This window comes from Urocitellus parryii, chromosome 4 (assembly GCF_045843805.1).
Source record: "Urocitellus parryii isolate mUroPar1 chromosome 4, mUroPar1.hap1, whole genome shotgun sequence".
Lineage (NCBI taxonomy): Eukaryota > Metazoa > Chordata > Mammalia > Rodentia > Sciuridae > Urocitellus > Urocitellus parryii.
In genome coordinates, this window is record NC_135534.1 from 22,819,043 (window position 1) to 22,844,169 (window position 25,127).

The following is a 25,127-nucleotide window of genomic DNA, read 5'->3' on the forward strand; positions in this document are numbered from 1 at the left end:
CAAAGCAAGCACATACATTTAGAAAGGTAAATACACCACTGATACAGAGGGAAAAACTATTACAGCTCCAACAAAATGCGGTCTGTTCTAGGGGAGAAGGGAGGAGAAACCAACACACCTAAAAACCATCGTGACACTCAGAGAAAAGAAAGTTCCCTGAGCGGGGTGGAGTTTGGTTTCTGAAAAGGAATGCCCCAGAATAGAAACCGAGGAGTCCCTGGAAAGACGTCCCAGTTCTGCCCAGTGCCTCCAGAAGACAATGGGTCTGGTCTCGTGGTGAATCTGCCGGCTCCATTTGGGAAGTGGGTTGTTAGGGAAGGGGGAGGACAGGAAGGGATGCCGGGCAGGGAAGTGGACAGTGGCTTTTCCTGGTGTCTAACTTTTCCACACCACCCACCTGCCCCCCAGGTAGGGCTTGAGAACTGGAGAAAGCAGCATGTCAGGGAGATAGCACAGGGACACGACAGCACTGACATCCCACCCACGATGTCCCATGAACACAGAATGACATGGACACGGTTGGGGGGGGCAGCAGGCAGCAGAGGAGCCATGGAGAGCTGCCTGGTGCTCAGCTGGGGGACACACGGCCAGCATAAATGCAAACAGCTCCAAAGGGAGCCTTTGTGTCTGGGGCAACGCGGGGATCAGTGGTCCCAGTCAGGTTCTTCCACTCACCAGCCATGACCCAGCAAAGCACATGGCTCTCCTGTGCCTCAGATTTTCTGCCTATAAAACTCTACCACCACCACCTCCTAGGCGAGACGACGCGGTACACATAACACACCCCACACATACAACAGCGGAAAAACAGCAGCCAGCGCTGATCACACGTGAGTAACCCTCTCTCCGGGCTTTGCTCTCTGCATGCCTCACCTAAGCCACCCGAGAGCCCTTCAGCATCAGAGTTCTAGAGGAAATCATTCCTCCTCGGTTGTTACTTCACATGCTTTAAAGGCCTGCTTTATCTAGATCCTACCTCTACTTATTCCTCTCAAATATAGTCTTTATTTCCAGCACTTTCTCTTTTTCTTTACTCTCTGTTTCAGCTTTATGAAAGCAAGAGCCATAACACACAGTACCGAGCACAGTACCTACCGCTACTCAAAACTTTGCTGAAAAAAAATTAGTAGGTCCCAGAGGGTACAGGTTACGTTCTATCTGCTCCTCAAGTATATATAGGATCAGGGGCCCACACTCAAATGAGGGATGCTTTGAAATGTTCCCCAACTTGGTTCATTTTATTGCATTTACCAAGAAGCTGAAGCATAGAATTTTTTAAAAAATTATTTATTTTTAGTTGTAGTTGGACACAATTACTTTATTTTATTTATTTTTACGTGGTGCTGAGGATCAAACTCAGGGCCTTGCACATGCTAGGCGAGTGTTCTACTGCTGAGCCACAACCCCAGCCCCTAAAGTATGGAATTTTATAGGGATGTTTGATGAGGGCTTTCACCTGGGCCTTTCTTTCCATTTACTCTTTTTGTGAAGTTACTTCTGTGAGCAGCATCAGTACCTTATCTGTAAAACGGGACCCCAGTACCTACATCCCTAAGTAACGATGACTAAATGAGACTACGCACCCAAATACCTAGCAAAGAGCTCAGCACAGAGGCCGTGAGTGCAGCTGAAACCAAACCCAACCCTCTCCCTGCTCATCCCAACGTGGACTCCTCCTGCCTGCCTGCCTGCTAGCACACGGGCATCAGCACTCCCCATGTTCATTCATTTAGTTGCCTCTCCCTGACCGTAGAGTTTAAGCCTGGGATGACGTTAAAATGAAAAGATGAACTAATTTCTTCCTCTCAAAATACTCATAATCGGGTGGGGAAGACAGATAGGTGAAAAGGCAAATCACAGTGCAGAATTCTAAGCACAAGGTACGGGGCATCCTCAGACGGAAGCACAGAGGCCCGTACAACCTCCAGCTACCGCGGGAGACAGGCAGCCCTGAGCATCTGCAGGAGCTGCAGGAGCAGACTGGCCCAAGATGCTGGCGCACTGAACAGGGTGCTCAAAGAGACACGCAGGAAGCCACAGGTCCAACAGGGTCAGTCCCAACGAGCAGGGGAGCTGAGACGAGGGGACTCAGGCAGCTGAAGACATACCGTGAGGAGCCCTGTGTGGCAGAAACTTTTAAAAAGTCACACAATCAGCTTTATTCTTTCTTTTGAAACTTTTCTAAGTATCATTTTACTGATAAATTAGCACAGCTACCTTCATGTTCTAATTCAAAAGGTCGTAAGTAGGAAATGCCCATCCATGATGAGGCTTCGGTGCCAATTGCTTTTCCCCTCCTCAGACATAATCCCATTTGCCCTAGGAACTCAGTGGAGAAAGGCTGCTTTAATTGGGGTGCACGCCTTCACAGAGGCTCTGCTCCACTGGGGAAGGTCAACAAACCAACCCCCAGAGAAAATCCTACTGGAGAGGGACATTTAAAAAACGACATTTAGTCACCTCCAAAATACCCTTCAGAACTGACCCCCTGCTGGCTGGCCACAGAGAGTGTCTACAGTCTGGGACCTCTTGACCTCACTTTCTGCAGGAAACCAGGCAAATTTAAACCTCCGTAATTTACTCAAGACTCTGACTTCTGCCAGGGAAAAGGCAAACAATGCTGGCAATTAACTGATGCCTGATTAAACCTCCACTGTGGCCAGAGGGGCACAGAAACAGGCACCTGGCAACAGAGGCCTGGGAAGAGGCAAGGCCCGGCCACCAGAGCAGCATCTCGGAGTCCTGCTTCAATGCAATTTCCACACAGACTCCAGGGAGCTGCTCAAGGATGGAAGGAGAAAACTGAAGCAGTGGTTGTGTTACGTGACCGTGCGCGGGCCTCTGCCTTGTTCATCTTTGGCCCACCCTCCCACCTCCACTTCTCAGGCAGACAATGCATATTAATTATAGAAGCTCCAATAAGAAATCCTGCATTGCTAAATTGCAGTCACATCAAAGTAACCCTCACAGCCTCAACAAGGATCAGGTCACAAGGCTACAGTCGGGAAGTTCTTTCCTTCACTTTCTGGAAAGCTCTGGTGCTTTCCAAACCAGCAAGAGGGAGTTGGTGGCTCAGGTTTCAGGATGTCTTGAAAGAAAGTCCTTAGGAGACTAAGCTTAGAAGTCAACCCTCAGGAGAAGAGTTTCCCCTTCAGAAAGAGACCCAAACTCTTGGCAATCAGCTGTACCTCCAGCAATCCAACCCAGAAGCAGCTCTCGGCCCCACTGCGGTCTTGTTTCACCTTCTCACAGCTGAAAAGGTCCCAGCAGCCCTACCTGAGCCTGACCACAGCCATCCTGGCTACAGAAAACAGGAAGCACAGTGCACAGGAATGGCTTGTGCTAGCTTCTGAATCTCTTGCTAGAGCTAGGTGAGGACTGCAGAGTCACGAGTGAGGACAACTACCTGTCCTGCCTAGGACAGATGCGCTCAGCCAACCCCAGCCAAGCTCTAGCACAGGAGGCACCAAGTAAAACACAGGTGGTTCAGCATCTCACTACCACTGGTCACTGTTGGTGGGGGGCGGTTGATTGTACACAGCTTCCTGTGAAACTAGCAGCTTTCGGCAGACATCTGAGTCAACCCATATTTGATTTGAATGGAGGTATTTTGCCTGAAAGAACGAGAAGTCAGAGAAGAAAGGGAGAGAGAGAGAAGGGGCCTGCTGCACAGAAGCTTTGAGCCTGGTAATGAGCAGCCTTACCTATTCCTACCTTGATAGAAAGGGTACTTTTCTTGGCTGTTTTGAAGTTACCAACCCTTACCTCAATGTGGTTTCAATTATGAATTACCAGACTAAAAGGGGGAAAAGCTTTGATTTATTCTTTTTTGCTCCAATTATGCATGATGTGTTTCCACTGAAGACTTTGAAAAGTATTTCATCATGCCTCTCATCCTGAAGTGGTCAAAGGGCAAAACCAAAAGGAGTTAACCCCTTCGTTTCTCCTCTAAGTTCAAAGAGACTTCCCATCAGTGGATATACCTAAGGCCTCTGGAGCAAACAGCCACGAGGGGGTTAATCACCAGCACCGTATCACTGACGCTTAAGGGTGGTGTCCCTTGTCCAAGTGGTGAGATGATATTTATGTTAATGGCTACTGGGAGATTTGAAAGGGGCAATCAGTAATGTGGCCGGTGCTGACTTAACCATTAAGCCTCCACAGCCCCAATTACCCATGGGACTCTCCCGGGTGTGGGCTGAGTGGGGAAACCAGAGAGTCACAGACCTCAGGATGTCTTCAACAAGAATCTCTTAGCTCAAGAGAAAAGATCAAGAGTGAGGTCTACCTGCTGCCTCATGTCTTTAATTCAGTTCACTCCCCAACAATAATGGTTGTTCTGAAAAATAGGAATCATACTAAATCATACCAAACTCCCAGCTTACACACGAAAAAGACACATGGAAGATGAAGAAAAGCAAAGGCTAGAAGTCCTCTTAGGTTTCAGACAACCAAGAAAGACAGCAGGTCATCAACTCTCAATTTCTGCAACCTGTTTACAGTTAGCTGTTCACAAATGAGCTTTCTATGAGGTGCGGTGGACATTTGGGTGCACTGGAGTGACAGGCATTGACTCTGATATGCAAAGATACTGAACCATAAAGATGGACTTTGGGGTCATCAGAGTGGGTCAGACGTCCCTACTCTCATCCCTTTTCCTTCACATGCTCTTAAGCTCTGTGTGTCCACTGTTGTGCTGCAGTTCACCATGGCCACCGGGCTGTGCCTTCACTTTGCTTATTCTGCTGAGTTTGTTGATCTTCCTGGGTCCATGGCTTGGTGTTACTAACAATACTGAAAAATTCTCAGCTGTTCTTCTTTCAGAAATGCTTCTTCTTTTCCTTCTGTAACTCTGATTAGACAATGTGGGACCTTATCCCTCTGACCTCCAGGTCACTTTCCTTCTCCACATTTTCCATCTATTATTTCTTTGTTCTAATAACTGAATCGAATATCTAACAAATGGAAGTCCTTCCAGGCCTGTGACTCCAGTGGTTCTCACGTAGGATGTTGCCTTATTTCTTCCTGGCTTTGTGGTTTTGACATGGGCTACTTGTTTTCCCTGGACCTTCATGGACTGAAAGTGGGTTCCTCAAGGCAGGGTCTGTGTCTGCTTCTGCCAGTTCCCAGCAACACAGGGCCATGCTCCACCAAACTCCCTGCTGAGACCACACCTGTGGTGTGAACTGGTGACCACGGTTGGCTGGGGCTGCAGTTCTCCAGACAGGTGTGCTTTATCCTCTCACTGAAGGCACAGAGCTTCTGAGTCCTGGCTTTGTCCAGGAAGCTCTTGTGGGACTTCCCAGACTGGGCAGGTCCCAAGTGACCAATCCCACTCCCCATCCCCAACCTGACCCAGCGACGGGGCAAAGCCGCACATCACCCAGAGCTGCAAAGATTTCCACAGTGAAAGTGGCTGTGGCTCCCACTCCCCGGGGTGGCCAGCCCCACCTTGTTTCAGGGGCCAGCACTCAGCTCACTCTCAAGCCAGGTCACAACAGGGAAAGCCACCTCACAGCACTTCCTTCAGCAACTCAGCTGTCCACCTGGGAGGGCCACTTAGTCTATCTAGTCCATCATAAAGCCTGGTCAGACGTCTTCCTATATTTACTCTGTAAATCTAATTATGTGCCACTGTCTTTCCTATTTAATTTGGGAGCCAAGTTTATACATACGATAAACACAACTGTCATGGAAATTCAGGAGTACATTAAAATAGATGAAAGGGTGGGCAGAGAATGTGCACATCAGATAAGCTGCCACACTGCTTCAGACCTCCATTTCCTAACCTAAAAAATGAGGGGATAAGGTGGGTCTTGAAATAAATATGGCTCACTTCCTTAATCTCTAAGCATGGGGTTCACAGAATGCTGCTGTTGGGGCCACGAGGATAAGACAACAGAAAGGGTGTAAGAGCGCTGATCTGGGTACAAACAACACCCTGCTGCAAATCTCTAAATTTTCCTCTCCAGGAGCCTGTCCAATTCTAAGTTTACGTTTCCATATGACTAAGCATTCCTAGTTAGCCCTCCGTACCGGAGGGTTCCGCATCCAAAGATTCAACCAACTATGGTTTAAAAATATTTTTTAAAAATTGCATCTGTATGAACACATACAGACATTTTTTCCTTGCCATCATTTCCTAAACAATCCCAGTATAACAACCATTCACACAGTGCTGAGGTGGGATGAGGGTTAGGAGTAATCTAGAGGTGATTTAAAGTACATGGAGTGTATGCACAGGTTATGTGCAAACACCATGCCATTTTATACAAGGAACCTGAGTGTAAGTGGGTGTTAGTATCCATGAGGGTCCTGGGTCCAACCTCACATACACACCAAAGGACCGGTGTATTAGTGGCCTTATCATTAACAACACTTTACTTTTTAAGATTCTTCCCCATAGACTATATCATTAATTTTTCATAAGAGTTCTATGAAATAAACATTATTCCCATTTTATAGGCAAGGATAATGGATTTCATAAAGATAAAAAACCCTGCACCTTCAAGGGGCTATGGCTGTGGCTCAGTGGTGGAGAGCTCACCTAGCTCGTGTAAGGACCTGGGTTCGATCCTCAGCACCACATAAAAATAAATAAAATAAAGGTATTGTGTCTAACTACAACTAAAAAATAAATATTAGGGGAAAAAAACCTCACAAGGTCAAACTAATAAATGCTTTTGAACTCAGGTTTTATTCCAAAATGTCCTACTCAGTGCCCTTGACCCCAGTCGGTCATTGGTCACCAACTGTTACGCTATTCTACTAGGGCTACTATCGTCAGCCCTAAACCCAGCGCGACAGATGGGCAAACTGTTGCACCTCTGAGGCAGTGAGAGACCTCGAGTCACTCAGATCATCGCCAGGAAAGAGGGGCCTAAAACCTGCAGTTCAGAAGTGTCTGGGCTGTAGTCAGCTTGCTGCAGGCTCCAGGTTAAACCCATCTGAGTGCCTCCCGAAAATTCCTGTTATTATGCAAGTTTTAGCTACTTCAATTTTTTCTTTATATAGCACTGAAATTCGCATTTGGCTAAATGCCCACCCTTCTTCTCTAATGCCAAACTGCTGTCAAGAAGAGCAGGAAGGGTGGCCACTGATTGCTTTTCAGGTAGTAGAGGAAAAAGTTGACATTTCATCCTCCTCTTGCTTGGAAAGGAAGCCAGACATTTATAAGAGCCTCATCTGGCTATGGCCTCCATCAGTGGGATGGACAGAAGCCAGTTAAATGGCTCAACATAAGCCATATTAAAAGAATTTGGAATGAGGAAAGAGAGAGCTCCATATGTTGATCCTTTTAATAATTCATGAGTTATATCAGTCTGCAAGTAATAAATTTCACTAAATATATCTATGGTATGATTACTTAAGATATTGGCTAAGATGCCACACCATTGATTTTATTGGTTTACGATTTGATATATTAAAAATAATGGTTCAGCTGTTTGACGGTGCAAAAGATTTGGATTATTTTTAGAATACTGTCTTCAAATAGGCAGCCATTTCCCCTGATCTGTTACTTCATAAGTATACTGAAAACATCTGAAAGAAATGTCTCAACAAAAAATCTGGTAACTTGTTTGAGTCAAACAAACAAGGCTGATCTATAATCCAGAACCAAAGTGTCCAAGAGTGTTAACGACGGCTTACACTGCTACTTTACACGAGAGGTAAACAGATTCACACTTTCACCTGACCGACCACCCCATGCTTTGAAAACACAGTTTGAAAGAGGAGCTCATTCTCGGGCGCGGGTGTAAAAATGTGTGTTGGCAGCGGGTTGGCTTCTCGGGCTTGGTAAACAGGAACTCTTGGGAATGATTGAATTACAGCCTAGGGCGCCCACACTCAAAACACCAACACAGTCATGACCAAGAAAATCAACGTATTTGTTCAGTGTTCAGCTGATAAGGGCACAGCCACCATCATTAAAGCTACAGAGTAGGAAGGAGGATCCCCACGATGTGGTCGTTTCTTAATCTCAATTTCCCTGGAATTCTAACAAGGCCTCCTGTTTGGTCTGCCATGGTCACCCCTGCTTCTCTCTGAAAAGCAGGCATGAACCCTCAGGGCCAAAGGAGATAGGCAAGGGCACCACTACTGACCAGCATTAAAAAGTTCTAGAAGATAATTCTAGAACATGCAGAAATGCAGGATGGAGTATAAATAAAATCCTTTTGAATATACGGCCAAGGCCATGAAAAAAAGGTAAGTCCCTGGGACCAAAACTGAAGAGAAAACTAGATGAGCTGACCGGGTAGGACTGGTGGGCTGGAGGCATGGGGTGGGGGGTGCATGGCTGCTGGGCCTGCTGATGCTGGCAGGGCAGACAGGACTTTGAGCTCTAGAAGAGCAAGGTGAGACTTACACATAAGCTAGAACTTTTTTTTCTTTTTAATACTGGGGATTGAACCCGGGGGGCGGATGGGGGTTTTACCACTAAGTCCCCAGCACTTTTATTACTTTTTTTTTGAGACAAGGTCTTATCAAGTTATTTAGGGTACTGTTAAGTTGCTGAGGCTGGCCTTGAACTTGTGATCCTCCTGTCTCAGCCTCCTGAGTTGCTGAGATATACAGTTGCTGAGATTACACCATTGGGTAATAAATTAGACCTCTTGAAGACCTGCGCCATCAGAGGCCGGCCTGAAACTAGTATGTGGAAGCAGCAAAACTCACTTTCCTTTCTGAACCTGAGCTTGGGGTACTGATGGGGCTGGAAGGTTCCTCTTAGTAACTTTAACAGAAGTCAGTCTTCAAACATGTCTGGGCTTTAATGAACTCTGTAGAATGAAAACACCAACTGAGGAATTAATGGTGGAAAGTGATTTATCTCTGTGGTACCTCTGGAATGCCTAGAAGAAGCAAAAAAAAAAAAAAAGTGAACAAATAATTCCTCTGGGAAATATCCCTTTACCCTAGGCTGTAAAGATCTCCACAGAACCTCAGGGAAGATGAACTCACGTTCTCAAATCATAAAACCTATCGAGAAACAACACAGCGAAAGCAACAGGCAGAAGATGAATGACAAGATGAGATCTGACACGGAACTCAGAAAATAATCAGAGAATATAAAGTAAATGTCCCAAATGATTAAAGATATAAAGAAGGAATCAAAAACATAAGGGGGGAAAAAGACAGTAGGAATAAAGGCCAGGGAGACAGATTTGTAGAACCAGACAAACTTTACAAACTCTGAAATTTAAATCACTACAGATGGGTAAAAACATGTTAGTCACAGCTGAAGGAAACAGGAAAATGGATGTGAAAAATATCATCCAGTAGTAGAGGGAAAAGAAAACGAAGAAAATCCAAGAAACAGCAAAGTGAAACTGACAAAACAAAAGGCCAGGAGAGAACGGGAGAATCTAACACAAATTCAATAGGATTCCAGAGAAGAGAGGAGTGAGAATCAGACATGAATACTCACAGAGGAAATGAGAATTTTCCCAAACGTATTAAAGGTAAAATCCTCAGGTTAAAGAAGAAACATCACTCCAAAGTGGATGGAACATAAGAAGAAAATCACTAACTGGCAGCCACTGTAACAATTCAGGCAAGAGTCTTCAAGAAGTGCTAAAGTCAGGGGATGAAGGTCTAAAGAGGAACAGGTTATTGGCACAATCTCAAACTCCTTCCCCACGAGATACCTGATGACAGGGAATGGCACATTGACATTGCAGAAACCCAGAAGAAACGTGTGACTCAAGTTATCATTATCAGCATTGGAACAAATTCACATCACAACCCTCCTAAATGATACCCCAATAATTCATTACTTTTGTGATACTCCTGCCCACAATGTATAATTTGAATCAAATTGGGCAAAAGCATCAGATAAATTCAAACTGAGGAACATTTTGCAAAATAACTAACATGTTCTTTTTAAAAAATGTCAATATCATGCAAGGCAAAGAAAGTTTGAGAAACTATTCTACAGAAGGCTGAAAATACAATTTAATGTAATGCATGGGTTAAGATTCTCTTTTGCTATAATGAACATCACTAGGCTAACTGACAAAATCTAAATAATGTCTATAGTTAAATAATAATACTATGTGTCAATGTTTACCTCTTTTTTTTTAACTCCTCCCCCCCACCGCTGCACTACTAGGGGTTGAACCCAGGGCCTCCTCTCACATGCTAGGCAAGCACTCTACCACTGAGCTACAACTCAATACTACTTCCTGATGCTTTTTGATAACTGTATCATACTTCTGTATTGAGAACGTTTTAGGTGTGACAGTGCATTACCCCTGCAACTTCTAAAATGTTCAGAAACACACACATAAAAAAAAGGATAAAGCAACTGTGATGAATTATTAACAATGGAGGAATCTGGATGAGGGGTGTACAGAAACACTCCATACCATTTTTGAACTTTAATCTGAACTATGTAAAAATAAAGAATTAAAATTAAAAACACAGGGCTGGGATAGAGCATTTATTTGCCATTCGAAGGCCCTAGGTTCAATCACCAGGACCACCAAAAACAAAAAACAAACAAACAAACAAACAAACAAAAAAACAGATTTTCAGTTGGGCATGAGAGCACATGCACATAGTTCCCGCACTCAGGAGGTTGAGGCAGGAGAATCAATTGAGCCCAGGAGTTTGAGATACAGGTAGGTAACATAGCAAGACCCTGTCTTAAATAAATAAAAGGAAAACTTTGTTTAAACAAGTGAAATACAGACAGAAAAACAATAAACTACATAGCAAAGCAAATACAAATAAATAGAGTAAGCAAGTCAGCTAAACCTTTCAAGGATAATAACAAGACTCAGGAATTGGAGGTACTGTTGGCCCCAAGACTCTTTAAACTCGACATGCACTGACAGGCCGACTCTTGACCCAACCTTTGCAGAAGAAGAGAGGTTTATACTCTGGGGAAATAACTTAGAGAAATTCCAGACTCCCAGACTCCAGGCATGCAAGGCTGGGTGAGGCACCACACCGAACAGTCGATGAAGAATCTGTGAAATGAAAGATGAGAACTGTCTCCTTCCTCATCCAGCTCCCTAGATCCTCGTAGCCCAGACTTAGCCATCCTCCCCCTCCCAAGGGCAGAAAGATGATTCTCCAGATCAAGGAATTTGTCCAAAAGAAACAACCTAAAAACACCAACATTTGGACAAACAACCAGTCCCCAACTTCCCAGCCTAAGTAAAGGCCATCCATTGGGGAAGACTAGCCCAGCACTGAACTCCCTACAGGCCCTCAGAGCCTGCTTTCAAATAAGAAGAGCTCCAGCAATCACCAGGTATCTGAAGGAAGCTTCCAGTAAAAAAGTAACAACCAAAATATTGAAAAGGGAATTAAAGGGAACAACAAAAGGAGCTCAAGAAAAATAAAAACAATACCACAGTAATATCTAAAGAGAGAGAAAATATTGTCTCCTTAAAACAAGAATAGAAGCTATAAAGAGATTAACTAGAAATTTCAAAAACCCTCTTACGTGTTACAAGTGAACAAAATTTCAAGAAAGGTTAAAAGACAACACCAAGGGAAAAAAAGGTCTGGAAAATTAGAACAAAAAAACCAAGAGATAATAAGACAAGAAAAATAAGGATCAATCTAGTACATGCATCATCTGTGTAACAGCAGAAGAAAATAAAGAAATAAAAGAAGAAAATTTCTTGGAAGTGAAAGACATGAATTTACATTTTTAAAAAGGCCTACATTAGTACTCTTGGCAAAAACTACTCACCCCAGGGCATATATCATCATAAAATTTCAGAACACAATTTGCCAAGAGGAAAATAAGGTCAAATATAAGACCAGGAGTCAGAACTGACATTCCATGTCTCAATAATAAAATGGAAAGGTTAAGAAGACATTAAGCCAGGCACGGTGGTTCATGCCTGTAATCCCAGCAGTTCGGGAGGCTGAAGCAGGAGGATTACGAGTTTAAAGCCAGCCTCAGCAAAAGAGAGGTGCTAAACAACTCAGTGAGATCTTGTCTCTAAATAAAATACAAAATAGGGATGTGGGTGTGGCTCAGTGGTTAAGTTCGCCTGAGTTCAAAGCCTGGTACCCACCGGCCCCCTAAAAAGATATTACAGCAATATTTCTAAAACTGAGAATTAAATCCACCTAAACCAGAATTCTACACTAGTCCATCTATTAATCAAATATAAAACAGAATAAAAACATTTTCAGACATGTAAGGACACAGAAAATTTATCTCCCATAGTCCCTTTCTTGGGAAACTACTGGAAAAAAATCAGCCAAAAAAAGTTGTTGGAATTTGGAAACAAGGAATTTAATAAAGCAGAGAGAAAGAAGGGGTCCCCGGAATCTGGGCAAACTGAGGGTCATGATGAACATTGTGCAAGAGACCTGGAGAGTGACCAGACCAAACGGAGGAGGAGACCCCGGAGGACCAGAAGAGAGATGGTTCCAGGAAGAAAGGCAGAGGGCTGAGCAGGGGAGAAGGAAGGGAAGGGAAAGGAAAGAAGAAACCTGTGATTTATTTGTGCTGGACTGTTTTTCTATTTTATATGAGCATTTAGCAAAAATTAATTAGTGAAAGGACCATAGAAAAGAAAGAAAAAAGGCAACTATTAAATCCCTGGAAATAAAACATCATACAAGAAAGGACACGAGACCCAGGAATAAATGTATTAACAACCAACTAATTTCTTGACAAAGGTACTAAAAACATACAGTGAGGAAAAGATAACCTCTTCAACAAACAGTGCTGGGAAAACTGGATATCCACATGTGAGAAGGTTAGAATTAGACCCCCTATCTTTTACTCTGTACAAAAATCAACTCAAAATAGATCAAAGACCTTAATGTAAAACCTGAACATTTGAAACCCCTAGAAGAAAACACAAGGGAAACACGTCAAGATAATGGAGACGATGACTTCCAGAATAGGAAAATCAGCTCAGGAAACAGAAACAAGAATTGACAGATGGGATTGCATCAATTAAAAAGCTTCTGCACAGCAAAGGAAACAATCAATAGGGAAGAGACGACCTACAGCAAAACAGCAAGTGATCTAATCAAAAATGGGCAAATGGCCTGAACAGGCACTTCTGAAAAGAAGTACAAATGGCCAATAAATATATGAAAAAATGCTCAACATCTCCAGCCACCCGGGATATGAAAACAAAAATCACACTGAGTATCACCTCACCCCAGTCAGAATGGTTATCATCAACAACAAAAGTAACAAATGCTGGCGAGGACGTGGAGAAAAAGGAATCCTTACATAGTGCTGGTGGAACTGTAAATGGTAAATTCCCACCAGCCACCATGGAACGCTGAATGGAGGTCAAACAAACAAACAAAACCACACACCCAACTCACATATGATTCAGCTACATCACTTCTGGTGATGAAATCAGCATATAAGAGAGATACCCGCATACCCATGTTTATGGCAGCACCATTCACAATGGCCAAGAAATGGAATCATCCAAGGTCCCATCAACTGATGAGTGGACAAAGAAAGCTGATGTGTGTCTATGTGTGTGTACACATACACAATGAAGTATTATTCAGCAGTAAATAAGAGTGAAATTATGTCATTTACAGGAAAATGGATGGAAATGGAGTTTCATGTTAAATGAAATAAGCTGGATATAGAAAGTCAAATATCACACTTTCTCTCACATATGGAAACAACAACAATAGGTGACCCCAAAGCAGAAGAAAGACCATTAGAAAAGGGAAATGGGAGGGGAGACAGAGGAGGGCCAGAGAGAAGAGGAGGGAGGGGGTCAGGCCCAAAACACAACATATACATGTATGGAAATGTCATAATGAAGTCCATTGATCTGCATAATTAATATGCTTTAATAATCATAAAAATTTGTTTTTGATCTGGAGCAAAAAAATGAAAGGAAATGTAATCAATAGGACTTGGTTTAGTTGAAAATAATATTTATATAGTCCTAATAATGCACACAATACATATACTGAAAAATGACGATACAGCCAACAGCAAGATGGGAGGAAAGCATCGTGCAGGTGAAGGGGAGAGAACAGGAAAAACTGCTCACTTGGAAGGAGCCAAGTGACACTCAGTAAAAAGTGAAAAGACTGCAATGTACACATTCTGTGGGGAAATAGAAAAATCAATAGCAGAAAGCTGCGTTAAAAGCAGCTGCCCCTGGGAACAGACCCTAATTTTTATTCTATACTTTGACTGTTTGAATACATGTGTTAAGCCATATTAATTTTTAAAACATAAAAGCAATATTGCTGAGAAAAAAGGAGGAAGCCAAAAAAGCCAAGAATCATCAACCTCTAATAAAAACAATGTGGAAATTTTTCTAATCTATAGCTATAATGACCCATTTCTTGGAAAATTACACTCAAATATTACTGATCTGGAGACATGTAAAAGGATAGAATATTAGGACTGGAGATTCATTTCCTTGAGGCAGGCTAAAAGAAATAAAAACAGGTATGAAGGATACACGGCAAGGCCGAGGTGACTGGACCTTCACTCCAGGGGCTTCAGGCCAGAGCTCCCTGGGCCTCTCCCCCTCAGCCAGTTAGTTCTCTGCCAGGCCTGGGGCTCCCTCATCCTGGGAATCTGCAAATCTTCATCCACAATCTCAATGTTCCTGGAAATTCACCCACTTAGGAAAATTGGCCCCTAATGCACACATTTTTAGACTAGATTGAACACAGGGAAATTTGAAACCCATCCTAATGGGTACTTACCCAATGTGATGTATTGATAGACAAAGGAGATGACGTCACCCCAAGGATCCTGAGGTGGCCAGACACCACCAACTGTCCTGTGACCAATGTCATCCCCACACACCTTCCCATACCCACCCCTCCACAAGTTTCCTTTAAAGCCCCCAATCCCCAAAGCACATCTCCCTCTTAAGACAGCCTGTGCTCCCCCTTGAGTGTGTATTCCTTGCTTCCCAAATAAATCCCTGTGGCTCAGTATCTGATGCCTGCTTACATTCCTTCCATCACCTCCAGGGTACTATGGCCCTGGGCTGAGATCCTCTCCTCTCCAGGCATCCTAAGGTTAGAACACTTAACCACTGTGTTTTCCTGGTGGCTTGTGTGTAAATCACCTAAGCAGACCTCAAGGGAGAACCACAGTGGCTCCTGAAACCAAAGGAAGGGAACAGATGTGCTAATAAGTGAGAGCTGGTGCACGAAGGACACCTTTGCCAAAACTGTGTGTTCTCGATGACCCTGCTGGGAGACCAAGCTCCCACACGCTCTAAGAACTACTCCACCTGCTGCCTATCCACAAGCCATGGGGTGTAAGGAAGCAGGGGTTTGATCCAGGAAAGCCAGAGCTACAAAAGTGGACTACAAGTAAACAGCGGAGACAGGACCACATCCAAGGACAGGAGGTGTGACAACTCATCCAGCATCTGGGTGGCCACACAGATACAAATACCCTAACCAGGCATATTAGCCTGTCTCTACTGGGAAGGGCCTAGATACTCGTACAAAGGATTTGACTGACAGGATCATCGTAGCGACATCCCCAAGTTTGTCCTTTCATATTCCTTATACATGCTCCACCCAGACCTGGCTTGTGACCCAGTCTTTTCCATTTTGTATTTGACCAGAATCAGCCAACGCTCCCACTGCAGACCCAGCTCAGCTTTCCTTATTCCCTGACTGCTGATCACCCATGGCTGTCTAGCTTGTTTCCACAGGAGTAAATGGCCCTCATGGAAAGGTCTAGAATTTAGGGTAGTGTCCTGGACCACTTGTGCAATGGAATCCAATAAATATGATGTCTCTAAAAACAATAAGATTTCAAAAAGCTTAAAGTTATCTAAAATTCAAGCAAAAATTCCTAAATTCCATACATAGTTTTATCATGTCTAGGAAGCAAGAAGAAGAAGAAGGGTCTGAGAATATGCCAAGAAGGCCTCCTGGGGGGCACGGGAGGCTCCCGAATTCCAGAGAAACATTCCACAGCCTGGAAGCTCAAGGGCGCTGAGCTGAGCTAACAGACTGTTAACCTGGTACCTTTTCAACTTCAGAGTTCTGCTTCATACATCTGAGCTGGCACTTCCTCAGCTGGCAGATGATCTATTGCTTGTTAGTATTCAGAGCTGAGTAATATTTTCAGCTGTTTGTACAATCACAAACCTCGTGAGAGAGGGCCGCTATCTGGGCGTCTAAGCACAGGCAGCCCTGAGTTCTTCAAGTAGTTGAAATAGATGCAGCCTGAACCTAATCTCTGGATGCTTCCCATAGGTGCCCTGGGGTCAAGAAGAGGAAATGGATGGGGAATAGGGAGGGGGAAAGAGGGAAAGAGAAAGAGAGAAAGAACAAACGAAAGCAAGCCCTCTCTCATCAGTGAATTAGGATACAGACAATAAATCATCCCACATCAAAATATGGTTCCCAGATCAGCCACCATCAGCACCCAAGACTTGGGAACTTGCTAGAAATGCAAATTCTAGACTTCCGCTCTGGACACAGTCAATGTGAATCTTGGGGTGAAATGGCAGGGCTCTGTACCTTAACAGGTCTTTCAGGAGAGTCTAATGTACACTAACATTTGAGAGCTGCTGCAAGAGCCCCCAAAAGCTCTCCCACATTCTTCCCCCAACTCTGATTCTGATATTATGGACAGGACTTGCCCATCAACTGTTCTGTGTAACTCTCACCTAGCCGATCCCTTGCCCTTTCCCTCTTCAAAAACTGGACTTGAGCTGAGGCTCGAAGAGGTCCACGTGAATATGCAGTTGTCATCTGGTGCATTTTTAAAAATATATTTTCAGTTGTGGACCCAATACCTTTATTTATTTATTTTTAATGTGGTGATGAGGCTGGAACCCAGTGCCCCACACATGCCAGGTGAGGGTTCCGCCACTCCCCAGCCCTGATCCAAGACTATGGCAGTCAAGATTCCACTGGAAGAAGCTCACTCATGATGGGTACAGTAATCTGTTTCAAGTCACTTCTCTGAATTCCTCATCAATGAGGACATTTCCAACCTCCCCTTTCTGTTTCAGGTCTGGTATGGTAAATGCACAACAGAAAAATGGGGTGTATCTTCATTTGGATTACTTATGATGAAAAACTTGAAAGAAACCCAAGGTCCTATCAAAAGAGTAGAGAAAATAAAAATATTGATAATATGGGCTGCAAATTCATACTGTAGACAAATAACACAGGAAATACTTCACTACATAATCTAAGGCTACATTACATTTGATTTTTTTAAATTGTCACTGAGAATATATTGTTTAGTGGCACATGCCAGAAATCCGAACATTCTCAGTTTAACGTGTATGTCTATCTATCTCCTTGTATCTGGCGGAGCAAAGGTAAGGTGAAGGAGGGCGACTGAGGAAAGATCCAGCTATCCTGGTTAGCTCCAGATTCAAGGACAAAGGCCTGCCAAGGCCTCTGCAAGGCCAGAAATGGCACCACAGAAGCAAAGCCGGAGTAGACTGTGAAGAATGATAACCAAGCTTTGCTGATAGGTGCGAAAAGGAAAGAAAGATCAGACGACAGAGAAACAGAAGGTAAAAAATACAGGCAGCCTAGATGTTAGGAGCCAAGAAAATCAACAATAAAAACACGCACCCTTCTGTGGCGATGAAGCTCGACAGTGGTGAGAAACCCTTCCTGAGAGACCATTCAAAACCCAGGGCCAAGCCTCCAATCCACACAGACCCACAGCTTCCAGGCTATGGTCAAGAACGAATTCGGCCAATTCTACATGTTCTGAGGGTGTGGCCTAGTGTGGCTCATGTAATCGGCCTCATTTTACAGATAAGAACCACAAAGCACTTGGTGACAGAAGTCCTCTGAAGGCCACACCACGCTGATTTGTCATCCTCACACCAAGGCCTTTCTCACATGAAGTTAAGGCAGCTGCATCTGGCCAACAGAAGACTCTCAGCTCCGGGCAGACTCCGACAGCACATCTCTGAGAAGCACAGACCATTCCTTGATTTATTGACCACGATCCACACCTCCTCCCACCTTGGGTGCCTGACACTGTAAATTTCATGGAATCTAGGGAGAGACTCCCCTGCAGACTGGGCTCAGAGTAGCCCCATCTAGAGTTGGTCAAATGTTTCTAAGGGGGGGAAATTAACTATAAATCACCAGCACTCAGGCCTCCTGTTCACTGCTTCTCTGAAGATACAGAAATGTAAGGCCACTGCTTTAAATCAGGTCTCATCACCTAAGCTCCTGGGGCATGACAGACACCAAAGTCTTCTAAAAAGGACCATTTAAGAAAGAGTTAAAGAAAAATATACATAATAGCTCTCCTAGTTATACATAAAGCTTTTGCTTTTTATGCTCATGTTTTTTTCCCATGTTGAGAGCTCAGCACTTAGACACCGGCCCTGCCCATTTCTGAGGCACTGAGGATAGAACTCAGGCCTTGAACATGCTAGGCAAGTGCTCTGCCAGTGAGCTACAACCCTAGCCCCCACTTTAACCATTCTGTACTCAACTAAAACACCTATTTAAAAACTACAAAATTTCATATTTTCTCCTAGTCCATGTTCTTATAAAGAGAACTAAAATTCCAACCATTTATTCTTATTAAACTTCTCTTGGTGCCCAGGATAAAGTCCCACCACTTCACACTTTCTGAGTCATGACCACCACCCGTGAGTTCTCCTGCAGAGGAACACATGTGATACTCTTTGGCTTAAACTTGCACATATGCTGGGAACGGCCCAGAGGAGGCTTAATGGCTCCCACAGAACCCCACAGGCCACACAGGGTGAGTTGTAGGTAGAAGACCTGGTTCTCAGTTACACAACCTGATAATTATGTGACCTTGGACAAGTTATCAGACACGGTGAGTCAGTCTCACCATGACCACTTCACAGATGAGAAACAGCGTCACTTTACCTACTTTTCCAGCAGGATGAGGGTCAAATAAAATAATGGATATCACGTTGGCCTGTGAACAAGTGTTGGCTGGCTTATATCTGGGATCCTGATCCCTGCTTCCCTTTCTCCCTCTCTCCATCCTCCCTTCCCTCTTTTATATATCATAGGGCTAATCTGAATTAAATTATCATAGGTATTATGATGAATACCAAGGTAAATTAGAAATGTCCTAGAAAAGCTTACAACTTTCAGGAAAGAAACAGATAATGTGCTCTAAGAGTTACAAGGAGAAGGCGGAGAAGGAAGACGTGTAAGAGCAGGCCCTGGGAGACGCTTAAGATGTGGACAAGTAGGGTCAGTGGTGAAGGAAGGCGTGCTATGGAGGACCAACCTCACAAAGACACAGAGAAGGAAAGCATGGGGTGTCCACAGAAGGAAGGAAGCACTGTGCTGCCAGAAATCTAGAAGCTGAAAGGGAGCAGGGAGAGAGTCCTGGAGAGGAAGACGGCGGCCAGCCTGGGGAGGCCCTGCCATTAGATGGAGCCTGGATCCCAACGTCCCCTCACCATGTCCAAATTCCCTCTCTGGATAAACTACACAATATATCTCTGTCTTCCTCCACTTCTCCCTCTCTCACCAGTCAGAGCAGTCAGCCACCCAGAGCCGGCTCTAGCTGTCCTCACTCAGTTCTCTCCTGGGTCCCTGGAGCAGTCTGTTGCCTCCAACATTGCCTCCACTGTTGTGCACGGTCCCTTTCCACACGGCTGTCACACACAGGCTGGTCCCTGTGCATGCGTACCATGGCACACCCTATTTCAGAAGCTGCAGTGACCACAGTCCACAGAAAGCACTGCAAACCCTCATGCAGACACCTTTTGTCCCACGATCTGCTCCTCTCCAAGCCCAGCCTCTCCCCCTCAGGACATCCTGCCTCCTGCCAGGCGGGCTCCTTGAAGTCACCCAACCCACCCATTCCATTATTCCCCTGCACCTTTGAGTTTGTGGTTCCTTCTGGATGGAATCAAACTTTCTCCCTTTCTCTGAACAGGGTCTGCCCTTCTCTTCAGATCATTGTTTACCACTGTTCTACAAGTACTAGTTGATGCGATTAGATAAAAGGAAAAACAGTGCAAATATCGAAAGAAGAAAAATTAGCAATTGTAGATATAACTATTTATCTAAAAAAATGTAAGAAAATCACCTTAAAAAAGTGAAATACCTATAGAATTCAGGAAGAGCACAGTTACAAGATTGATATACAAAAACCAAAATATGTCTTTACACAAATGGTAACCATGCAGAAACTATCAAGTCAGAAAGTTTTCCTTTATCAGAACACAAGATTAAAAATTTAAGAAAAAATGTATTTTTTAAAGAAAAAATTAATCAGGACTTGTGAACAACCTATATCAATAAAACCTTTAAATATACAACTAGAAAGATAAATCTTCCATGTAGTAAGACCTTACACAGTGCTCATGGCTCCTTCTCTCCTTTGTCCATGACACTTTCTAAGTACCATGAGTACTGTCTAAAACAACCTAAAAATTCAATATCAACCAAAACACAAATGGGATTATTTGGGGGAACCTGATAAAGGTATTGACCTTCCACTTGAAAAACACACATGAAAGGTTGGTTTTCACCTAAGTAGATAAGCAAAAGTTAAAGAATTCAGGGTTACCGAGGCATGGAGAACCAGAACACCCAAAATGCTCCCTATGGAAACTATAGGCTTTTGAAAGAGCAATTGGTTACTATCTATCAACATTCAAAATGTGTTTTCTTTAAGCAATTTATCAGATGGAATTAATTTTGTAGACATATTTACATATTCACATGCAAAGGTAAGAAAGAATGTCCCTTGTATTGTATATATATATATATACTTACTATTAGAAAGTAGAAAAAAGAAAACAGTCTAAATGTCTGCCAATAATAGATGTATCACATAGGCACCCCAAACAAGAGAGTGGCATACAGACACCCCAAAACACCTCTACAGAGTGAAATGGAAGCGACTCTACCATCTGTCCTTAATATAAAAAAGGCAGGTGCAGAAAAAAATTATAGCGTGATACTATTTGCATTTTTAAATATGTAATTATGCTTAATTACGAATGGAAACATTGTGAAGGGTCACCTTTGGAAACAGATTCAAGGAAGGGATGGGAAGAAGGAAATGCCACCTCATCAGGCAAAAGGTACTCACTGTTATTTCTGCCACAAGCATATGTCCTCACCCCCTTAAGGGGCGTCCCAGGAGGTGCGACACTTGCCCTGTACCCCTGTGGTCCACCCCAGTATAGGACTTACACGGAGCTTCCCTCACTAGCTTCCCAAATGGCAGAGAGGCCAGGACTGCCTCGTAGAGTGCCTAAAACCTAGTCCCCACTCAAAAAGGGCTGGACGAAAGAAGGAAGGATGGACAGACGGGGCAGGGAAGGGAACAGAAAAGCAGGTCCTGCGTTAAGACAGCAGGCAGCAGCCTGCAGCTCTAGCTGAAGGCCAACTCAGGACAAGCAAGGCAACTCCCCACAGCACAAGTGCCTAGCGACCCGCTGGCGAGGAGGAGCCCCAAGGACAGCCTCTGTCTGTGCCCTCTCTCTCTCTGGAAGGCACAGCAAGTACTGTGGCAACGCAAAGGGCTGCGACATCGGCATGGCACTCGCTCACTGGTTTCCTCCCAGGGGTCGGAATGTCAACTGAAATAACACACGCAGAGCACGCAGCGCGGTGGGGAGAGGAGGCTCTAAACACAAGCTTATTATTGAGTTGCTTCCAGAACTTTTTCAAGAGTTCTTAGCACCAGGACTGCAAAAATCATCAGGAAGTCTTTGATTTCCAAGACTCACGCCTCCCCACTTATCTAGACCATAAATAAACAGACTGTCTTCCTAAGCACACTGAGAAAAAGCTGGAGCTGCTGCTTCCCCATTTCTTATTTTGTCAGCAGTTCAGAATTAATTCAGTCCCCACGTTTAAAAAGCACTCTCTCATCTCAGAAGGACATTAGAAGGGCAGAATTTAAGTAACCTTTACAACTATAGTTCCTTTTCCTTTCTCCCACCCTGACAGCATGACCATGTCTCACATGGTGGGACAGCACTGAACGCACTCACCACAGCGGGAGGGTCATTCCACTCTTCATAGGAGATAGCCGCATATGGGTAGATCCGGTCATTGATAATCTGGAGAGTAGCCAGGGCAATGGCCTTAATCGACTGGAAGTATGCTTCCCAGAACCACCGTGCCTAGAAAGAAAACAGCAGTGCTGTAAGTGAGCAAGCCAGACAGTGGGGAACTAGGTGCTGGACCTGGGTCTAGGTGATTCCTTTATTCCCAAGATGGGGGTGCCTAGGGAAATGCTCCCTGCTGTGCAAGCCAGCTCCATCAGTGGGTGCGTTCACCAAATGCAGTCAGAAGAGAATGCAATACACACCGGAGTCAATTTAGATATAAGACAAACTGTGCTGATGAAAATACCAATGTGTTATATCAAGTCCATTTTGTCTTTTTTTTAAAGATATACATACTGTAAACTGCAAAAGTTTCAAATGTAACAGACCAATGAATTTTCTCATAAGTACATAATCCTGCAACTACTACCGAGTAAGAGAACATTCCAGCACCCCAGAAGAGCCCCCCCATGTGTATATGCACATATAGGTATAATTTTTCCAAAATTTTACTTTCAAATTTTGTGCACTCAAAGTTTGTCCCAAGCTTGTATCTTGTAAAAAGGTTGTTGTTTTTTTTTCAGATTTAAAAAACATTTATTTATTTAATTAGGTACATATGACAGAATGTATTTTGACTCATTGTACACAAATGCAGCACAACTTTTCATTTCTCTGATCGTACATGATGTACTGTTGCACCATATGTGCAGTCATACATGTGCCTAGGGTAATGATGTCCATCTCATTCCACCATCTTGCCTGCTCCCACCCCCCTTCCCTACCCTTTGCCTCATCAAAGTTCCTCCATTTTTCCCAACCACCCCGCCCCCTGCCTTATGGATCAGCATCCACTTATTAGAAAGAATGTTCAGCCTTTGACTTTTTGGATTGGCTTATTTTGCTTAGCATGATATTCTCCAACTCCATCCAAATACCTGCAAATGCTATCATTTTATTCTCTTTAAATGTGGAGTAATATTCCATTGTGTATATATACCACAGTTTCTTTATCCATTCATCTATTGAAGGGCATCTAGGTTGCTTCCTCATTTTAGCTATTGTGAACTGAGCTGCTATACACATTGATGTGGCTGTGTTACTATAGTATGCTGACTTTAAGTTCTTTGGGTATAGACCGAAGAGTGGGATAGCTGGGTCAAATGGTGGTTCCATTCCAAGTTTTCTAAGGAATCTCCATACTTTCTTTCCAGATTGGTTGCACCAATTTGCAGTACCACCAGCAGTGCATGAGTGTGCCTTCCTCCCCAACATCTCGCCAACATTTATTGTTGTCTGTATTCTTGATAACTGCTTTCTGACTGGCATGAGATGAAATCCTAGAGTAGTTTTGATTTGCATTTCTCTATTTACTAGAGATACTGAACATTTCCTCATATATTTGTTGATCAAATATATATCTTCTTCTGAGAAGTATCTGTTCAGCTCCTTAACCCATTTATTGATTGGGTTCTTTGTTTTTTTGGTGTTAAGTTTTTTGAGTTCTTTATATATCCTGGAGATTAATGCTTTATCTGACATGCATGTGGCAAAAATTTGCTTCCAAAATGTAGGCTCTCTCTTCACAAATTGATTGTTTCTTTTGCTGAGAAGAAGCTTTTTAGTTTGAGTCCATCCCATTTATTAATTCTTGATTTCATTTCTTGTGCATTAGGAGTCTTGTTAAGGAAGTCTGAGCCTAATCTGACATGATGAAGATGTGAGCCTACTTTTCCTCTATTAAGTGGATGGTCTCTGGTCTAATTCCTAGGTCCTTGATCTACTTAGAGTTGAATTTTGTGCATGGTGAGAGATAGGGGTTTAGTTTCATTTTGCTGTATATGGATTTCCAGTTCTCTCAGCACCATTTGTTGAAGAGGCTATGTTTTCTCCAATATATGTTTTTGGCACCCTTGTCTAGTATGAGATAAAAGGTTTTTCTCTGTGTCTTCCATTCTGTACCATTGGTCTATTGTGGTGCCAACTGCATGCCGTTTTCATTACTATAGCTTTGTAGTATAGTTTAAGGTCTGGTATTGTGATACCTCCTACTTCACTCTTCTTACTAAGGATTATTTTGGCTACTCTGGGTCTCTAATTTTTCCAAATAAATTTCATGATTGCTTTTTCTATTTTGGTAAGGAATGACATTGGGATTTTAATTAGAATCACATTGAATCTGTATAGCACTTAGGGTAGTATGGCCATTTTGACAATATTAATTTTGCCTATCCAGGAGCATGAGAGATCTTTTCATCTTCTAAGGTTTTCTTCAATTTCTTTCTTTAGTGTTCTGTAGTTCTCATTGTAGAGGTCTTTCACCTTTCTTGTTGGTTCTCACTTTTTTTTTTTTTTTTTTTTTTTAGGCAATGGGGTAGTTTTCCAAATTTCTCTTTCAGGATTCATCACTGATGTATAGAAATACACTTGATTTATGGGTATTGATTTTATATCCTGCTACTTTGCTGGATTCATTTATTAATTCTAGACGTTTTCTGATGGAATTTTTTGGATCCTCTAAGTACAGAATCACATCGTCAGCAAATAATGATAGTTTGAGTTCTTTTTTTCCTTTTGTATAGCTTTCTTTGGTCTAATTGCTGATCAATTCTTACCTGAATTTGCTTACTTAAGTCAATATTTAATTTGTAGATCATTTTAATTATGTACGTTCTGAACTCCTTCTCTGACACTTCATTTCTTTTAACTTTGTGGCTAGAGTTTCAAGGACTGTGTTGAACAGAAGTGGTGAAAGAGGGCATCCTGTGGTGAGACGTTTCTGTGGACTATGGCCGCCATTACAAGATGGCGCTGGCTCCGCTGTAGTCTGTGACAAACAACTCCTTATCAGAATGAGTTGGCATGCTGTGACTTGGCACCCTATGGGAAAAGTCCACGTGGCAGTTGTGCATTGGGGCTTTATCTGCTTTATTAAGGCTGGAGCAGTAGGAGTAGTGGCAGTAGTAATAGGAGTAGTAGTAGTAGTGGCAGTAGGAGTAGTGGCAGTAGGAGTAGCAGTAGGAGTAGTAGTAGTGGCAGTAGTAGTAGTGGCAGTAGGAGTAGTAGTAGTAGTAGTAGTAGTAGTAGAGAGAGAAAGAAGCTAAAAGACATGTCAAAATAATGGCCTGAATA

At 43.3% G+C, this 25,127-nt stretch overlaps 1 protein-coding gene across 3 annotated transcripts in view; it reads right to left on the minus strand.

Annotated features, from left to right (window-relative positions):
- The window catches only part of Ext2 (exostosin glycosyltransferase 2), a 184,466-nt gene that overhangs the window by 88,357 nt on the left and 70,982 nt on the right, over positions 1 to 25,127 (minus strand). For all 3 annotated transcript variants that reach the window (XM_077797465.1, XM_077797464.1, XM_026399167.2), the window contains exon 8: positions 21,939 to 22,070. In XM_077797465.1, the coding sequence (XP_077653591.1) occupies positions 21,939 to 22,070 (132 nt within the window). The remainder of the gene's footprint in view (positions 1 to 21,938; positions 22,071 to 25,127) is intronic.